At 43.7% G+C, this 18,156-nt stretch overlaps 1 protein-coding gene across 3 annotated transcripts in view; it reads right to left on the reverse strand.

The window, feature by feature from the left end:
- Positions 1-10,909: 10,909 nt before the first annotated feature.
- Positions 10,910-18,156, reverse strand: part of Pias2 (protein inhibitor of activated STAT 2) — a 78,632-nt gene continuing 71,385 nt past the window's right edge. Inside the window, exons 14-15 of one of the 3 annotated variants that reach the window (XM_048363686.1) lie at positions 17,221-17,283; positions 14,284-14,293 (exon numbers count right to left, since the gene is read on the reverse strand). In XM_048363686.1, the coding sequence (XP_048219643.1) occupies positions 14,288-14,293; positions 17,221-17,283 (69 nt within the window). In that variant the 3' untranslated portion in view covers positions 14,284-14,287. Of the gene's footprint in view, positions 11,433-14,283; positions 14,294-16,793; positions 17,284-18,156 lie in introns of those variants that run through there. The other 2 variants (XM_048363690.1, XM_048363685.1) reach the window with 2 other exon arrangements.

Genomic DNA, 18,156 nt, shown 5'->3' on the forward strand with positions numbered 1-18,156 from the left:
GTGTAAGGATAATCAGCCAGGTAGAGACGGTGGACTGGGAGGCTCTGGGCAAGAGATGTGTGTGGTGCTCATCGTGGCTGAGGATGGGGGTGGGAGGGCGGAGGCCAGGGACTTGTGATTTGGTCTATGGAACCATTGCAAGATTTAGGGTAAAAGAATGATGACATGACTGCCTCTGCACTTTATGAATGTGCATGCTGCTAGAGCAGTGCCTGAGGGAGCGATGCCTGTTGGGCATGGATGGGCGGGCTTCCCCTTCTTTTCTCTGTAGGCGTCAGCCTCCCACCCCCACCCCACTGGCAGGTGGCTCTGCCACTGAGCTCTCCTGATTGCACCAACTTGAGATTCAATTCTCTGCTTTCTTCCAGAGGAGCAGAGAAAGAGAAATATGATCACTACTTTATAAAAGCTGTCACCATATTAAGTGCCTCATTATTCAATTCATTTGAGATTCCTGGAAATAGGTTAAGCATGGTTAGAGCCTGTCCACTGCAAATTTGTGTAGTTGGCAGAGCATGTCTTTTGTACAGACGTTTCACACTTTCTTGGGCCCCGTGTCCTCCAGGCTCCTGATGCAATTCTACACTCTTCCCTTCTCTTTATAATCTCTGCTCTTGGGAAAGGCTTGGCTGGCTTTCATTTCAGCTCTACTGTTCTTGATAGAGAGAAAATTTAACCTGAAGTATCCTGAATGGATGTGGTGTCCTATTAGAACGGTGTTCAGTGCATTGAAAAAAACAGACAAGTTGCTGTCATCTTAACCACATCCTTAAGCATTACTAACTCAAGGTGCTGGAGAATTATATATATATGTGTGTGTGTGTATATATATATATATATAATTTTATAAGTTAGTGGAAATAGGATTTGTACAGTTTTATTGCCATTCACTACATACGTATTCATGATTAGAGCCCAAAATACAACCATAGGATTGTTGTATTCTGCCCAAGGATGTGAGAAGAGACCAGTGTCTACAGGGGAACTCCGATTGTCATCACTCACAGGCCATGAGGACAAGGGGGACCACCAAGAATCAGCAAAGTTCCTGAAAGGCCAGGCGGTAAACACAGCAAGCTTTGTGGGCCATACAGTTCCTGCCCTTCTGCTGCACTGTGGAAGCTCACACAACACAGAAGTCGGTGAGTGTGGCCAGAGTTGGCCCACAGGCTGTGTTGCTGGCATCTAGTCCCCACACTGTGCTGTATTCAGGGCTCATGCACACAGTCCCACCCCAGGGACCTAATGGGTCTCTACAACAGACTTCCTCTGTGCTTAGGCACGGTATCTACGAAGACAAATTGTTACATGTGACTGTATTATAACCAATATATTAGCCAGACTCATTTATCCTTGAAGCAGAACTGGAGATCATGGATGACATTTCTGTTCACAAGTCACCCATATCTAATAAAGGCAGGTCCGTGGTCCTTGACCATTGTTGAGTTGCTTGGTGAGCTCCACCTCTACTTCTGGAGACAACAAACTATTGTTTTTGACGGTCAGCGTGTCAATTAGGAGGTTTTGACAAAAGAAGAGGAACTCATTATTGTTTCACACGATGAATTCTGGGGCAAGGGTCACATATGAGCTCCTCGGTATTCCTAGGACCCAAGGTCTTTCCATCCCTGGGATGGCTTCTCCCTCAGGGAATTGGCCTCAAGGTCATGATGGCTACAGCAGTAACAAAGACAGTAGTATAAGAGAGAAGGGGATGGGAAGACTGAGTGGGGGCAGATACTGACTCTGACTCTCCTCCAATCAGAGACCAACAACAATCACCAGATGAATGCTGAGCACTTTCTGGTTTCAGCTGGGATGAGAGGGCAATATTGTCCCCATTGGCTCAGTTTACCTCCCCAGGTGCTAGGACAAGTGTAGACACCACGGGCTGCTACACAGATGGCAGTGGAATGGGTGTTGGAGTGTCACTCCCATGTCCATGTGAGGAGAATCACATTATCCTCCATCTTTCCCCCTTTCCTCCCTTCCATAGAACTCCGGTGTTGTGCTGAAGAGGAGTGCTGATAGCAGAGAAATAAGACGGTGGGGAGATCTGTGCCTTCAGCACCCCAGAAACATGATGCAGGACCATGCATAGCATCACCTGTGGCCCTGTCTCTTGCCCATCCCCAAACATACACATGTGCACACATATATACACACCAAATGCTGGGGCTATGACTATCACCACCAAGCTTACAGGAAAAGAAATCAGGAAACAAATATGGAACCAACTTTGGCTTTTCTGTTTTAATGACTTGGTGTTTAGCACAAAAGGAGGATGTGAAGGAGGTAGCTGGCAGCGTCCTCAGAGCCCGACAGAGGACAGAAGGGACACCTGCTGTCACCTGCTGGTTTTCTCACATGGAGGCTAGCTCTCCAAGTATGCGTGAGGATCAAATGTCAGAACCTTTTGTAACTGAAGATGCTACATAGCTCCAAAGGTAACCACATGTTTTTATTTTGGGGGGAGCAGTACTGGGGTTTAAACTCAGGGCCTCATATTTGCTTGGTAGACACTCTACCACTTGAGACACAACCTCAACTTTTCTTGCTTTAGTTATCTTTTGAATAGTGTTTTGTGCTTTTTGCCTGGTCAGCCTAGACCACAATCCTATTATACTTCCTTCATAGCTGGGATGATAGGTGTACACCACTATGCCCTACTGTTAGTTAACATGGGGTCTTGATAAAACTTTTGTGTTGATCTCCAGCTTTGATCTTATCCACCTTTATGACCCAAGCAGTTGGGATTACAGGCATGAACCACTGCACCCATCCCCTAAACTTCATTCTCTACTATGACCTCAGATAGGGGCTGAAATTTCACAAATGTTGAGGCTTAACCAAACCATGGCATTGGTCAGGTACCCTTAGTGGTATCCTCTTCCCCACCAACACTTGTCCTAAACTGTCATTCAGTATGACACTCCAATGTCCTAAATGAAGCTCAGTCCGTGGCTGTCCCTCTGCCACCAATATCTTCTTACCTTGAGTCTCACCATCTCGTCTCCTTTACACAGGTGCAGAGCTAACCTAACACAGACAGAACAGCAGGGCCAAAATAGGCCTGAATGCTAGGACTGGCACTGACTGGTTATCTGAATAAGGACCGATTAGCTTTGGATTTTTGTTGAACTTTAGAATTTTACCTATTTTCAGATGCTTCAACATAACCTTTAATGTCATTTGCATAGACGCAAATGAGAGCTGCATAAGTGAACTTCAAAAATACATCAGCACTCAATAACTATATCCTACAAAGTTCTTCTCTTCCTTCTTAACCTTTGTAAAAAGTATAACATATGTTCAACAAAGTCCATAAATCACAGTGAATTATCTCCAAGTAAGCCACCCATGTTAGGAACACAAGGAAAGAAAGAAACCACCAGCTCCTGGAGGCCCTGTCTCCTCCATTTCTGGTGCCATCTTGAGTCCTTTCCTCTCCTTCTCATCCCTCTCTGTACCTCATCCCCACCAGGGCTGCTTTCCAGAGACTGCCTGTAGTCAGGTACAGTAGGAAAAGCATATTCACTGGAGCCTCAGTCCCCAAGATCTGCCTTTTCAGCTCAGAGACTTTCTAGTTTGGGGGATCAGAGCAAGGCAGGCTACCTCCTCCGTAGCACTCAGTACTATCCTGAGTACCTGCACCCTTTTGGGTGGGATGTGGGCATGGCAGGGGCTCTGCCTGTGGCGGCTCATGTTCAATCACTGGAGTATCACGATGTGCCTCTGTGTGGGCCTCTCACTCTGCCTGGGAACACTCACCATGTCCACTGTGTCATCCGCAGAGATGCTACAACCCAGCCAGCATCTCACACAGTTTCATGGAAGAGCGGAGGCTATGACTGGGCTCTGAGACTTAGCCACACGATCCAAGGTGCTAAGATGGAGGCAGGGGGATTCAGATTCACCCCTGGCTATCCCCATGCTGGTTTGGGGCCAGGCTGCCTGGTTCTTTAGAAGATTTACCACCATCCTCACTAATATTTATCTGAGTACTCCTGAGATGCTTCCTAAATAAGCACACAAATACCAACCTTATGACACTTGCTAATAAAAACCAAGTATCTCAGCAGGATTGGGTTCCAGTGAGGCCTAATAATAGCTGCAGACATGCACGAGCATACAGCTGGGAATGCAAAGGGTGTGTGGGACCCTCCAGGATCAGATGGAAGGTTGAGGTAGTCAGGGCCCAAGGCAGGGTCTTTAATCAGTAATGGTGGCAGCCAGGCCTAAGACACACGGGCACCTGGAAGGAGCTGGAGGGCAGGAAGCCAGCCCCATCCTGGCTACAGTGGGAAAGCCAGGGCAGTTCATGTCACTATCCAGTAAATATTACCAGACAATCACCCTGAAACAGGCACTTAGTAAAATGGGTGTGTGTAGTTTGGGAGTTGAGAAGAAAGTTCCTTACCTCTTCCAAGGAGTTCAGATATTTCAATGCAGCTTAAGTCCTTTCTTAGATACACAGGCTGACAATCAGATAACCCTGGACTGGAAGCCTGGGGATGATGGCTTCACGGACAAGGGCCATGGCTTCCTTGAGAGGGGCTGGCTGAGGAAAGGCAGGCACAGTACTGAATCTCGGGTCCCCTCCAGTGGCCTCTCCTTTGCAGCTGCCCTACTTTCTGGTCCTCCTTGGCCTAGCTCTCTCTCTGCTTTCTCTCTGGGATGCACACACAGCAGTACTGAGGGCTCTCTGTGGGCTGGGCCGGTCCAGCTCCCTTGCATCGGTTCATCTGGTGGGCATAATCTTGTGAGGTAGAACTACGATTATGCCCACGCACAGAGGAAATGGAGGTACAAAAGTTTACATGTAATCTGGCCAAGATGACCCAGTAAGTAGGAGCTGGAAATGTGATCTGAACTCAGAACCTACCTGCTTCTGCTTTAGTCAGGGTTTGGTCCACCCTGCAAACACTGCTTGCCTGCACTCCTGGGCATTTTCGCAGCCCAGGTCATCCTACGGCCTGGGGTGGCATCAGTGTGCTGATCTGGATGGCTGGATCTGCTTTGTGTCCCCCTGAAGGGCTCTCTCATGCAGCTTGATACTCCAGGCCTGCCCCAGCCTGTGCTCTCAGAGTCTATGCTGTGATCCTATGCTTCTCCTCTACCTTCCTTCTAGGGGTTTGAGCTTTCTAGACGTTCCATTCACCTGGAAGTTGCAGCCCGCAGCCAGCCTCACTGGTCTCCTCTTCCTCAGAGCCTATCACTGAATCTCTGTGCCTGGCCATACCTGGGGGTTGCAGGACAGAGAAGCCAGCATGGTAAAGAGTTTGGGCTGTAGAATCACATTGAGAAACCTGCTAACCTTTCTAGTCACCAGTTTTGTCCCCTTGGGTAAGTTTCTTAGCTACTCCGAACCTCCATGTCTTCATTTATGAATTATGCCAATACAAGAAACTACTGATGCCTCGCTTCTTGGGATGCTGATGACAGGAGGAATGCAGTTCAAGACCAGCCCAGGCAAAATGTCCATGAGATCCCTTTCTCAGATTCTAGCTGGGCACAGTGATGTGTTCCTGTCATCCTAGCCTCGTGGAAGTCTGAGATCAGGAGGATTGTGTTTCTAGGCCAGGATGAAAAGTCTCCAGGAGGTGACCTCAACAGAAGAAGCTGGTCATAGTAGACCCTTGGCATCTTGGCTATGATGGGAAGCCTAAAATAGGCAAATCAACAGTCCAGGCACAAAGTCAGACCATATGTCAAAAACAGCCAGGACAAAAAAAAAAAAAAAAAAAAAAAAGGGCTAGGGCTGGGAATGTGGCTTAGCTGTAGAGTGTTTGCCTAGCATGCATGAAGCCCTGGGTTCAATTCGTTAGCACCACATAAACAGAAAAAAAGGCCAGAAGTGGTGCTGTGACTCAAGAGGTAGCATGCTAGCCTTGAGCAAAAAAAAAAAGGGGGGGTGGGAGCGAGAGGTAAATACCAAGTGCTAGGACATGAGTTCAAATCCCAGTAACACCAAAAAACAAAAACAAAATCTGCCAGCCAGAGGATAGTAGAAGCTGGCTACACAGAAGGAATTTAGAGGCTGTTAGCACTGAACTCACAGCTTGTCAAAGCAAATCTGAAATCTTAAAATCAAGGATTCTACCTCCTGTTTCCTTCTTTAAAAGACCTACTCTGCTGTATTTGCCCCACCCAATCTGAAGTCTCCATTCTCCAGTGAATGGTTGCCTCCTGGCCTTCTGTCTCTATTACTTCGTAGAGACCTCATGGTGATCACTTTACTGATATTATTATGCTTATCCATAGTTCCCTCACCCTTGGTCTGCTTCTGTTTGATTTTGATTCAGTAGCATATAGCAGATTACCCAACATAACAGTTCTTAAACTCATGAGAGCTTATTTCAAATACAACAAATCCAGAGGTGGTGAGCCCAGGGATTCTGCGTTGGCTCTGAGTCTGCCAGGGACCCACACTGTCCACTCTTGCTGTTTGACCATTCTTAGCACACTGACTTGTCCAAAATGACTGTGTGAGCTCCAGCTACAAAGTCTACATTCCAGCCAGCCTAACAAGGATGTAGAAGCTCTTTGCTAAAAAGCACGGACTCCTCACTGGGTCCTGCAGATACCCAATGGATAGCTAAAAGCAGATTTCTGCTTTGCATGTCTCCTTTGCCTTACAACTTGGTAGCAGAGTGCTGTTCAATTCAGAACATAGACATGTTAACCATTTAAGTAGTATTGCGTAAAAACTGCTAAGATGAGGTTGAATAGCCCTAAATTCACCTAATCTCTTGTCTCTACTTACAGTTAAAGGCACTCACTGAAGAATAACTGTGTAGTTTGGTGGTAGAGCTCAGGGGAATGTCTGTATTCTTATAGAAATGTCTTCACTACAGTGCTGTTCATGTGGAACCACCGGGGTCAGGGTCCCCCATTATTAAGTAAACAGAGGGGAAGGAGAACAGAACCGGCATCCAAACCTTACCCACGCCTCCTGCACAGGACCTCCGGTGCCCGGCACACCAAAAGGTCTTAGAGAGGGGGCTGGAGACCCTCTCAGAGTCCCTGCTGGATCCCAGGGCCCAGAAGCCTCCCTCCTCCTCACTCCTGCTGGTGCTAATGAGGGCTTGGGTCAGAAAACCACTCAGGAGCTCTGGGGTTCCTCCTCTGTGTGAAAAATCAGACTTGGAGGTTGCTATAAAAAGGAACAAAAATAACAGATGTGCCTCTTTGTCTGTCTTTATGTTCCCTGTTTCATTTGTAACACACATCTTGTAATAGTTACTCATTTTCACATTTTCCTGTCATTTCCTCCCTCCAACATGAATTACTTAAAATAATAATGCCTCGCAGGGTCAGCCTGACAGCCATGTGCAGTGCGCGGCTGTTCCAGGGCATGGACGAGCCCCAGCGAGGCCTCCGTGTCCTGCCCGCCGTCAGCTGGCCAGTCGCAGCCCCAGGTGATGCTGAGAGGGGACTCTCCTAGACAGTGGTGGATATTCCCGAGGACAAGCCTGGTTAGTAGCGAGAAGAATGCAGGTCGGCTGATATGGAGACAGTAGACAGAGCTAGGACCTAGATTCCAAACATCATCAACGTGCTGCGGTGGGGCAATGGTTATACTGCTTTCAGTCTCTGGGCCTCAGATTCTCAAATGCTGCATTAGTCATAATTATGTTGCCCTAACATCTCCCCAAGTCCAGTTTCCATCTGGGTTCATTTACTCTTCATGTTACACGTCCAGTGGGTTTCTGACAAATGTATAATGTCCTGTATGCAACATTACAGTGGCATGTCACACACTACTATAAGAATCCTCTGCACGCCGCCTCTTCACCCTTTCCTCCCACCTACCCCTGGCAGCCACTGACCTTTGTACTGTCTTCACAGTTTAGTCTTTTCCTGGATGTCATATCGCTGGAATCCTACCCGATGCAGTATTTGGCCTCTTTCCCTTAGTAATACCTTTTTGTAGCGTGACGTCTCATTTCTTTTAAATGCTGAATAGTACTCCATCTCTCAGATACACCACCATTCATCCAATGATCCCCCTGAAGGACATCTTCATTGCATTCAAGTTTAGGTAATTACAAATAAAGCTGTTACAAATAAATATATGCAGATTTTGTAGGATGTGAGTTTTTAATTTATTTCAGTAAACACCAAGGAGCATGACTGGTGGGACATATGATAGGAATATGATGTGTGTGTGTGTGTGTGTACGCTTGTGCATGTGCACACCAGTCCTTGGGCTTGAACTCAGGTCCTGAACTGTCCCTGAGCTTTTGTGCTCAACACTAGCACTTTATCACTTGAGCCACTGCTCCACTTCTGGCTTTTTCGGTGGTTAAATGGATGTAAGAGTCTTCTGCCCAGGCTGGCTTCAAACGGTGATCCTCAGATCTCAGCCTCCGGAGTGGCTGAATTACAGGCATGAGTGTGTCCAGCTACCAGTATCTTTACTTTTTGTTTTTTGTTTTTTGTATCCTTACTTCTGAAAGGAACTGCAAGACTGTCCTCCAAAGCAGCTATAACATCTTGCACACCTGCTAGCAATGAACAAGAGTCCCTGGTGCTTTGCATCCTCACCTGCCTTTAGTGTTGTGACAGAAGAAAGGGAGAGGAAGAAGGAGAACGGGAGGGACAGGGAGGAAAGGAACGGGTGAGATAGAGATAGTGACTAGGGTATTGACTTTTTCATTGCCAGTCCTGGGGCTTGGTTGGACTCGGGTTGAGCACTATCCCTGGTTTCTTTTTGCTCAAGGCTAGCACCCTACCCCTTGAGTCACAGTACCACTTTTGGCTTTTTCTGTGTATGCGGTGCTGAGGAATCAAACTCACAGCTTCATGCATGCTAGGCAAGCACTCTACCGCTAAGCCACATTCCCAGTCCCATGACTAAGGTATTATGAGTCAGTGGAGTTGGGTGTGGTTGAGAAGCTATCATGCCCCATACTCATACCTATAATCTGAGATACTCAGGAGGCCAGAGTCAGAAAGATTATAGTCTGAGGCAATTAAAAAAAGATTGGAGCCATAACTCAAGTGGCAGAACACCTGTCTATCAAGTGTGAAGTACTGAATTCAAACCCCAGTATCACACACAAATGATCAATTAGCGCTTTCATAGTAAGAGAGATTTAACAAGCAGTCCGTCTGAAAAGTGTTAATTGCAGTCACTGAGAAAAACTGCTTGATATTTCTAGCAAATTATCATGCAAAATAATACACACTAAGTCCAAGCTCTTCAGGACTTCCTTTCAAATCATAAGTTTTAATAGCAGCACTTTAGGAGACAGGCTATATTACCCATTTACTTGGGCCATTTCTCTTACCCTACTCATAAAGATTTTATTTGAAAGAAAAAGTGTCACCAAAGACAAGGGAAAGACAGTGGGGATCAGGAACAAGGAGGGAAATGGTTTGTAGGCCACTGGCATGAATAAGTTAATCAGTATGATTAAATTTGTTGTGATTCTATATGATTATACCTTTTTCTCCAACTCTGAAAAAGAAGCACAATGAGACATGAAAACATATTATAAAACCACAATCTGTAACATGACTCTTGAATGGATTACTAATGAAACAGAACAGAACACACGCAATCAGATCAAAATACAGATAAGAATTTGGTTCAAATAAAGAGGTGGCATGTGGTTGAGATCTCTAGACCCCCTCTAGTTCCAATTTTGAGAATACTTTTAATTTAAGCTCTTTCTTTTAATAGTTGTAATTTGAATGGCAAAGTCAGTGGCTTTCTTTGCAAGCAACTATAAATTACCCGATTTCATTTAGGAAAAAGTAGGAAGTCTAACTAGACAAAAATAAAATGATGAAAAGAATTAGAAGATGTAACCAAAGCATCACCTCTGAGGCAGGCCAAGTGGTTTACTAGATACGTTTAAAAGAATGAAAAAAGGAAAATAGTTGCTCTAAATTATGAAAGGAGAAACAAGAAATCTCTCAAATTCTTGGAGGGATGCTCTGAGTGGGGGCTTTTCCTTTCTCTTTTATCTACTGTTTTGGTTGTTCCCCAAGCCACAGGAACATCCACTTGCATGTAAATCATTTGGGGCAGCTGGACTCCAGGCTCAGGGTTCCTGATGCTTCCCTGTCCCCACAGAGTGCAAAATCTGCATCCCTCCCCACTGTGGCCAGTTGTTCCTGAGAAGTGCAGTAAATGTTCTGTATAGATCCGAGGCTCTTCCCATCCCACCAAGTCAAGAGCTGCTTGTATACCACAAAGCAGAATGTTCATAAGCTAGAAGCATACCTGAGGCAAAGCCTGATTCTCCTCCAAAATGTATCCCCTCCCCAAAAGGACAGGCAGATGCTGGTTTTGAACAGCTACCCAGTCCATTTCCATCTCAATGTTAAAAAACAAAACAAACAAAAAAACCCTTCCCTTACAGTTTGGTGGTATGTACCTGTAATCATAGCACTTGGGAGGCAGAAACAGGAGGATCTAAAGTTCCTGGCCAATTTGTGCTAGACAGTTAAGACCCTACCTCAACAAGAAACACAAACAAAAACCTCAATATCACTTAGCTGCTCTTATCACATTACAAGACACCTTTTCAGTTTATTCTGTAGCCTATTTTGTAATACATTGAGATTTTCTACACTTTATTTTAAAATATAAATGCTTCAAGTTTATTTTTATTCATTATCTCACATCAGTCTTTTTGGTTATCTTTACCATAATAGTGGCTTTTATGATTCAGTTTGGATTTATTATGTTTTAAAAAGTAAAATCAAGCCCAGTACTGGTGGCTCATGCCTCTAACCTTAGCTACTCAGGAGGCTGAGATCAGTAAGCCAACCCATAGAAAAGCACTCAAGACTATCTCCAACCAGTAAAATGCTGTACTGGATGTGTGGATCAGGTAGTAGAGCATCAGCCTTGAGTTAAAAACAAACAAAACCCAGTGAGGCCTGAGTTCAAGCTCTGTTACTAGAAAACAAGCAAACAAATAAAACTACCAGTTAGAGTAAATTTTGTTCATTTCAATCTTGCTTATAAATGTCTGCAAAAACTTAACCACACATTCAGAATGAATTTAGATTTGAGTTTTATAAAACTCATTCCAGTAATAAGGTTCTTGATTGACCCCCTCATCAGTTATATCCCAATTTGCTCTCTGATCCAAAGTAATCCTCAGTTACTGGCTCAATATAAAGATCTAGGCTCACATAATCACATCAGAAAGGTGCTGGAGACTAAGTTCTCCCAGGGCCTAGAATGAATACAATCCTGCTTTTGACTTTCCAGCACCCAGAGCAGACAGAGAATGAAGTGTCTCGAATGGAAAGAACTCTTGCTTCTCCACTCTCACGGCCAAGAGGCTCTGGGCTGCAAGTCTCAGGTATTGGTCCTCAGCTTCTGTGGCCTTTACTTGGTTGTCTTCATCTGGATGGGGAACACCATTCCTCTATCCTGTATTTTACAAGATGTCCAGCAAAATTCCCTCAAAGGACTTAGGGCAGCTAAAGCCCAGGCAGATTCACAACTTAACAAGTCCCCGAGCCTGGCACCTGCTGCATGGACGAGATTGGAGTATAGGGTGGCAGAGCTTCAATGCTCCTGCTGCCCTGCTTTTGGACTCAAACTTCCTATTGTACTAGGATTCTCTCGCCCAGATTGAAGCCTCTGAGATGATTAACCTTCTGGGGCAGGCAGTGACTAAGCTTCAGGGATCTGCAACTTTGCATGGCCCTATGGGGTCATTCCACTTCTCATTCAGTCCAGCTATCTATCAAAGGCATCCCACTTAGCAAGCATTGCGGTCGTTAGCCTCGGCTGTAATTTAGAATCCCTAGGGGAGCTTTTAAAACATGCCCAAGCCTGGGACTTCATCTTCTAGAAAACTGATTCATTAGAGGTGGGGCACAGTCACTAGTTAATTTTATTATTCTTTTCTCCTTCTTCTTTCCTCTTCCTCCTCCTCATTTATGTATGTATGTATGTATTTATTTATTTATTGCCAGTCCTGGGGCTTGAACTCACTGTCCCTGTTCTTTTTGCTCAAGCACTCTACCACTTGAGCCACAGCACTACTTCTGGCTTTTTCTATATATGTGGTGCTGAGGAATCTAACCCAGGGCTTCATGTACACAAGGCAAGCACTCTACCACTAGGCCATATTCCCAGCCCACAAGTTAATTTGCAAAAGCTCCCCAGATGACCGATGTACCGTTCAGGCTGGGAATCATAGGTCAGTTTGCCTATCTAGATCAAATGGATATAGTACAGAGGCTTCACATTGTCCTTCAGAGCCCAACCACCTCAGCCTTACACAGTTGGTTATGACTTCTCCTGGAGGTACAAGGATCTGATGCAAAATGTCTTGGGTGGAAAGTTTGGAGTCTGACTCTTGACCAAGAGTGTGTGGCTAGGATTTTCCTGTAGGGAAGGAGAGGAGAAAGATTTCCACCTTGCATTCCTTCCAAGTATAGGATATAACTTTTAGGAGAAGTTAGATAAAAGGCATATTAGACTGGGTGCCAGTGGCTTGTGCTTGTAATCCTAGCTACTTAGGAAGCTGAGATCTGAGGATCACAGTTCAAAGCCAGTTCAAAGCCGGGAAAGAAAGTCCATGAGTCAGTTACCTACAATTAAGAACCAAAAGCCAGAAGTGGAAGTATAGCTCAAGTGGTAGAGTACCAGCCTTGATAAAAAAAAAAAAAAAAAAAAAAAAAAAAAAAGGCAAGGCCCTAAGCCCTAGTACTGGCACAAAATGGAAAAGGCATTTTAATATGCCTCATTAATACCCCAATATAAGCAGTATGTTGTAATATCTTTGTGTCCTTTTCTTGAGTTGCAACATTTTTACCTCTAAGCTCTGAGTAGAACTTGTAAGACAAACAAAATTTTAAAAATGTGCTAATAGTTAAAACTATAGAAAGTTCATTATATGCAAACTATGCCCAACTAGAAAATATTTCAATTAGCCATTTGAAACCAGGTTCATTTTAGGGATTCAATCTGAGTGATTTCTGAACACATGCTAGCAAATAGTCTGACAAACTTGGTTTAATAATTTTCAGTCTGCATTGCTTCACTACTTAATTTTTCTACTTCAGTTGTATTCACAGTCCTCATGAAAGGGTAAAGATAATAGGCTTAATTGAGGGCTTGGAAAATAAAAACCATTTATTTATCACAAACTGAAATGCAATAATCAGTTAATTTCTGACCACTTCTATAAGTTAAAGAGTGGGATAGCTCTTAAAAATGTTAGCTATTTCCCTAATTGCCCTAATAGCAACACATGTACTTTATTTCTCAAAAAATGACCAACTCATATATTGTGGTCTATGTACATAGTGAGTTTTCCTCAGCAGCAAAGAAAGATGAACTAATGTCTTTTGCAGGAAAATGACAGAACTGAAGATTGTTATTAACATAATCACTTGAGTGTACTAAGTGATTAAGCCAATCCCCCAAAGACAAGTGTCACATTTTTTAATGTATGAAACTTAAAATGAAAGTGATATGAAATTGAAAGGATAATAACTAGGGATGTAGAACAGGGAGAAGAAAAGTGGAGTTGGAAGAGAGGAAAGGGTATGAATAATAGAGGTTGTAAATACAATCTTGAAGAACATTATACTCACGTATAAAATCTAATAAAAACACTTATTTTAGGAGAACAAAAACAATGACCAACTCCAAAGGATCATTTATAGCCACATTTTACATGAGAGGAAACTGACCATAGTGCAATGCCAAAATCACAACTGACAGAAAACACAGAGTTTTGAACCTACACAGCCTAGCCACAGTCTACTGTGCTAACAACTACCACTCAGTCTGATGAGACTGGCACGAGGTAACCTAATTTCATCCAAGTGATTGATGGAGGAAATCTGACTGCTTCCAATGTGATTCTTCAGAAACCTCATCTCAAACCACAGAACACTTGCCTGTCTTTGTACTTCTGTCAATATAGAGAATGTCCCCCAGCTCCTGTGTAAGTCTGCCACCAATAATTTGAGGTATTTTCCATTCAAGAAACACTGAATGCCTGTCCTGCTCTGAAGTTAGTGCAAAGGAAACAAGGTCTTTTCTTCCCAAAAGCTTTCTACCAGTGCAGAGGTCAGGCAGACAGCTGTCAGTGCTGGATAGCAGGTCAGGAATCAGTGTGGCAATGTTTCTGAGAGGAGGCCCTAAGCCTTGGCTACATATGTGAAATACTTGGTGATTGTTTTAAGGTCCTCAACTAGAATAAATTAGAATCTCTTGGACACTTCCTTAAAACCCCTAAAGCAGTATTCCCCACAGGAGCAGTACTAGATCCTTGTGAACTTGTAGAAAACCAACCTAACTCTACTCAGCCCTCCAAAGGATTCTGATCAAAAACAGGTTTCAGCAATGATTCACATTTCAACCGGAGGAAACTGCTCTGCACAGTTGCTAAACATATGAGCAAACTGGGTTCTAAAGAGCAAGAGCCAGCAAGCTGAAGGATGCGAGGAATGGACTGAAGCCCTCATTCAGTTGGCAACTCTTGAGTGCCAGCTACGTGCTGCTTGCATGAGCAAGACTGGGACATCAATCCAGACAATAAGCAGATATCTGACACACACACAATGGAGACAAATTGATGTGAGAAGAGTGGTACATGGGAGGCTCTCTGACAGGGTTCTCAGAAGACACACCAGAGATAGCTGCTGTCTCACAAAGCAGAATTAAGTGGAGCACATACATGGTCCAGAATAAAGACTACATTGCCCGGCCTTATTTGCAGTACCAGCCATGACAAAAATATGAGGACAAGGGACATGCCTGAAGGTCAGCAACCAAAAGGAGGTTGGGTCCCTGAGGGCTGTATGGCCTTGTATATGGTTAGGTCATTGATATCTTGTGTAGTCTTAATATTTGTGGTTGAACCCAAAACCAATTTAATGGTTGTCAAAGTGAGTCTTAAAGGAAGGGGGCAAACCATGCAGGTATCTGGAGAAAAAAAAGCACCCCCAGAAGAGCAAATCAGTAGGAGCTAAAGTCTTAGACAGCAGGGCTGTGGTAGAGTAGTTGAGAAACAAGGAAGCTGGGACGCTTGGAGTGAGAGGAGGAAGCAAGGCGGGGAGGGTGGTGATTCAGATCATAAAGTTTTTAGTTTTAAGCTAATGGTTCACACATACATGTTAAATAAGCAAGAATTGATTACCACCCTTGGGGTTAATGAGGGTAAAGCTGCAAGGACCTTAAAGGTCCTGTAGTACATCCCTGTCTTGACTTTGTGGTAATCATCCTCAAGCTAATAACAGTCACATCTGAAGGATTGATTCCTGCCGTATTCCCAAAGTTCAGGCAAGACACCAGGCACCCGTGGACCAGGCTTGACCATATGGCGGTCCACGGACAGGTTTATTCTAATCTGGGCCTGGCCAAGGACACCACCCTTGGTCCCCAGGGCACAACAGTCCCTTCAAACCAAGTGGAGCATTCCACTGGGGGCCTAGCCAAGCACATCGAGCTGGGCCACAACCCATATCCTATTTTTTGCTTACTTGTTTAAACTTATATAAGCCCACCCCAAAATCCAGTCCCTGGCAGAACTCCCAATCCTGCAGGAAGGTCTGTGCCCCTTCGCTGTTCCTCAACAAATAGTTCTCACCTGTGTACAACCAAGTCTGGCCTATTCCTTTTCCGTTCTCCATTTTCCCAACACCATTCATAAATAAACTAGCTGGCTTTATCCCACAGTTCAGCTGTTTGCTGATGTTTCAAGTGCCAGTACTGCTAGTGTATCATTGCACAGATAAAGCCCCTTGTGCTCCACATTTTTACTGTTCAATGCTGTTGAGTTTTAATTAAAAGTGAATGATCTGTGCCCTGAAAAGGCATAGTTAAATGGCAAAGTGTGTAAGTTCTTCAAATTATCTAAGAAACATTTCTACATGTGTGGAAATTCCAGATGCCTATTTTGTGATTTGTCTTAATGTCGAATTTGCAGGGGGAAAAAATCTTGCTCTGTAGTTAAGCTTGTGTAAGTACAGCAAGTAACTCATCACAACATATAGTCTCTCTTGGTATCCCCGGATGGTTGGACATGACTTTACCAGGCAAGGTTACCATCCCTACCTAAAAGAATTTTATCTAATGCTTTTGTTGTTTATATATCAAGATGACTGCACTGCACTTCTTTATTGTTAATAGAATGTGAATTCCATTAGCTGTTTTCAAACGTTAAACTATCACCAAACTCTGGATGATTCAACTAATTTGTTATCCTTTTTGAACACTCCTAATTCAGTCTGCCAGTATTTCATCTAGAACTCTTGTATTTGTAATGTTTATACCTTTTCTTTTTCATGCTATCCTTGTTCCAATGAGTGTTAGAGATACATGAATGTGCTAGGAAATTTGGGAGGGTTTTGTTTCCTCTTCCTTATGTTCATTAATGGTTTACTGTGTAAAAATGGAGTTATTCATTTGAGTATTTGTTAAACTCACTCGTGAAGTCAACTAGACCTGCAATTTTCTTTGCTGGTCAAGCTGTTCATCCATGTAAATTTCCTTCCGTGATTATGAAACAATTCAGATTTTCATCAACCCTGTTGGGTAATTGCCACTTTTCTATTGCTATTTACCCACCTACATTTTCACATTTCTTGACATGAGGGAACATGTAGTATCATTATCATCTATATGATTTCCATTATTAACAATATCTATTGCTTGATTCTTGTGTGTGCGCGCATGCGTGCGCGGGCACACATGTGCATCTGTACTTTAGCTTGAACCCCAGGCAGTGGATGTTCACTTCACTTTTTTGCTTTTGGTTAGCACTCTACCACTTGAGCCATGCCTCCAATCCCGGCTTTTCACTGGTTAATTGAAGTCTTTGAAATTTGTTTTGCAAACATGGAAGCAATGAGCGAGAAGTATCTAAATATTACACTAAAAGCCTAGCTAATGTAGTAAGACAAGAAAAGGTATTCAGACAGAAGAACAGAAATAAAACCGTCTTTCCTTGCAAATAATATAATCAGCTGTGCAGAAAGAACAGATCAAAAACCGACCTGGAACTAATACCTTGGCAGGATACAAGATGAACATACAGAACCCCATGGCTTTCTTACATAGCAGCAACAAATACTGAAATTTGTAACAATGTCCCCCCAGCCTCATATTTACATTAGCATCAGAGGGAGGTGAATGGAATTAGAAAAACAAGTTTAATAAAATATGTACAGGAACTATAAAGGGAAAAACATAAACCTCCCAATGGGAGAAAAATGAAAGGATACATGAAGATATTCCATGGTCATAGAAGACAACATGGTTAGGATGTCACTTCTTGCCAATTTGATCTATACAACCAATACAACTCTAATAAAAATTCAACAAGCTGTTTAGTTATTGTCAGTATAGAGAGGCAAAAGAGAATAGCCAGCATGAGATTAAAGAAGCCAGTAAGTGTGAGAACAGGCTCTACTCAAACTTCAGACTCACTATGAAGGTACAGTAATTAAGAACAGTGTACCCATGTGCTGGCGGCTCACTTCTGTAATCCTACTCAGGAGACTGAGATCTGAGGATTGCAGTTTGAAGCCAGCCTGGGCAGAAAAGTCCCTGTGAGACTCTTGCCTCCAACTAACCACTCAAAACTGGAAGGGGTGCTGTGGCTGGCTCAAGTGGCAAAGCACAAAGAGGCTCAGGGACAGGGCCCAGGTCCAGTTCAAGCCCCACAACAAGAGCAATGTGTGCTATTGGGAAATGATACACAGATCAGTGGACTCCCCCCCCCCCCCACCATGTAGGAAGGCACTTACTATATGGATGATTCTTCAAATCCTAGGCAAAATGAGGACAGTCACAAAGACAACAGTCTGTGATTCAATGTTTGCAATTGCCCCATGTAAAGATAGAAAGTTTGCATAGCGGCTGCTTAGTGCTGGGAGGAACAGTGTGATGGCTGAGGGAATGGAGAATGAGGGTTTTTTAGGGTACGGTAGCTCATCTGATAGCATGTACGCAGCATGACTGACAGGGGCACTGGGTTAACTTATTCCAGTTCCAACAACCTGAAACCAAAATGATCGGGGTCAAGTTTGCTATTCTTATGAATGTTATATCTACAATTATATTGTGTAACTGTACATGATCTATATTTTTCTCAACCTTTATACATACAGTAGTGTGACTCTACAAGGGATTAGGTAGTCAATTTTACTGTAATATAT

This window comes from Perognathus longimembris, chromosome 15 (assembly GCF_023159225.1).
Source record: "Perognathus longimembris pacificus isolate PPM17 chromosome 15, ASM2315922v1, whole genome shotgun sequence".
Lineage (NCBI taxonomy): Eukaryota > Metazoa > Chordata > Mammalia > Rodentia > Heteromyidae > Perognathus > Perognathus longimembris.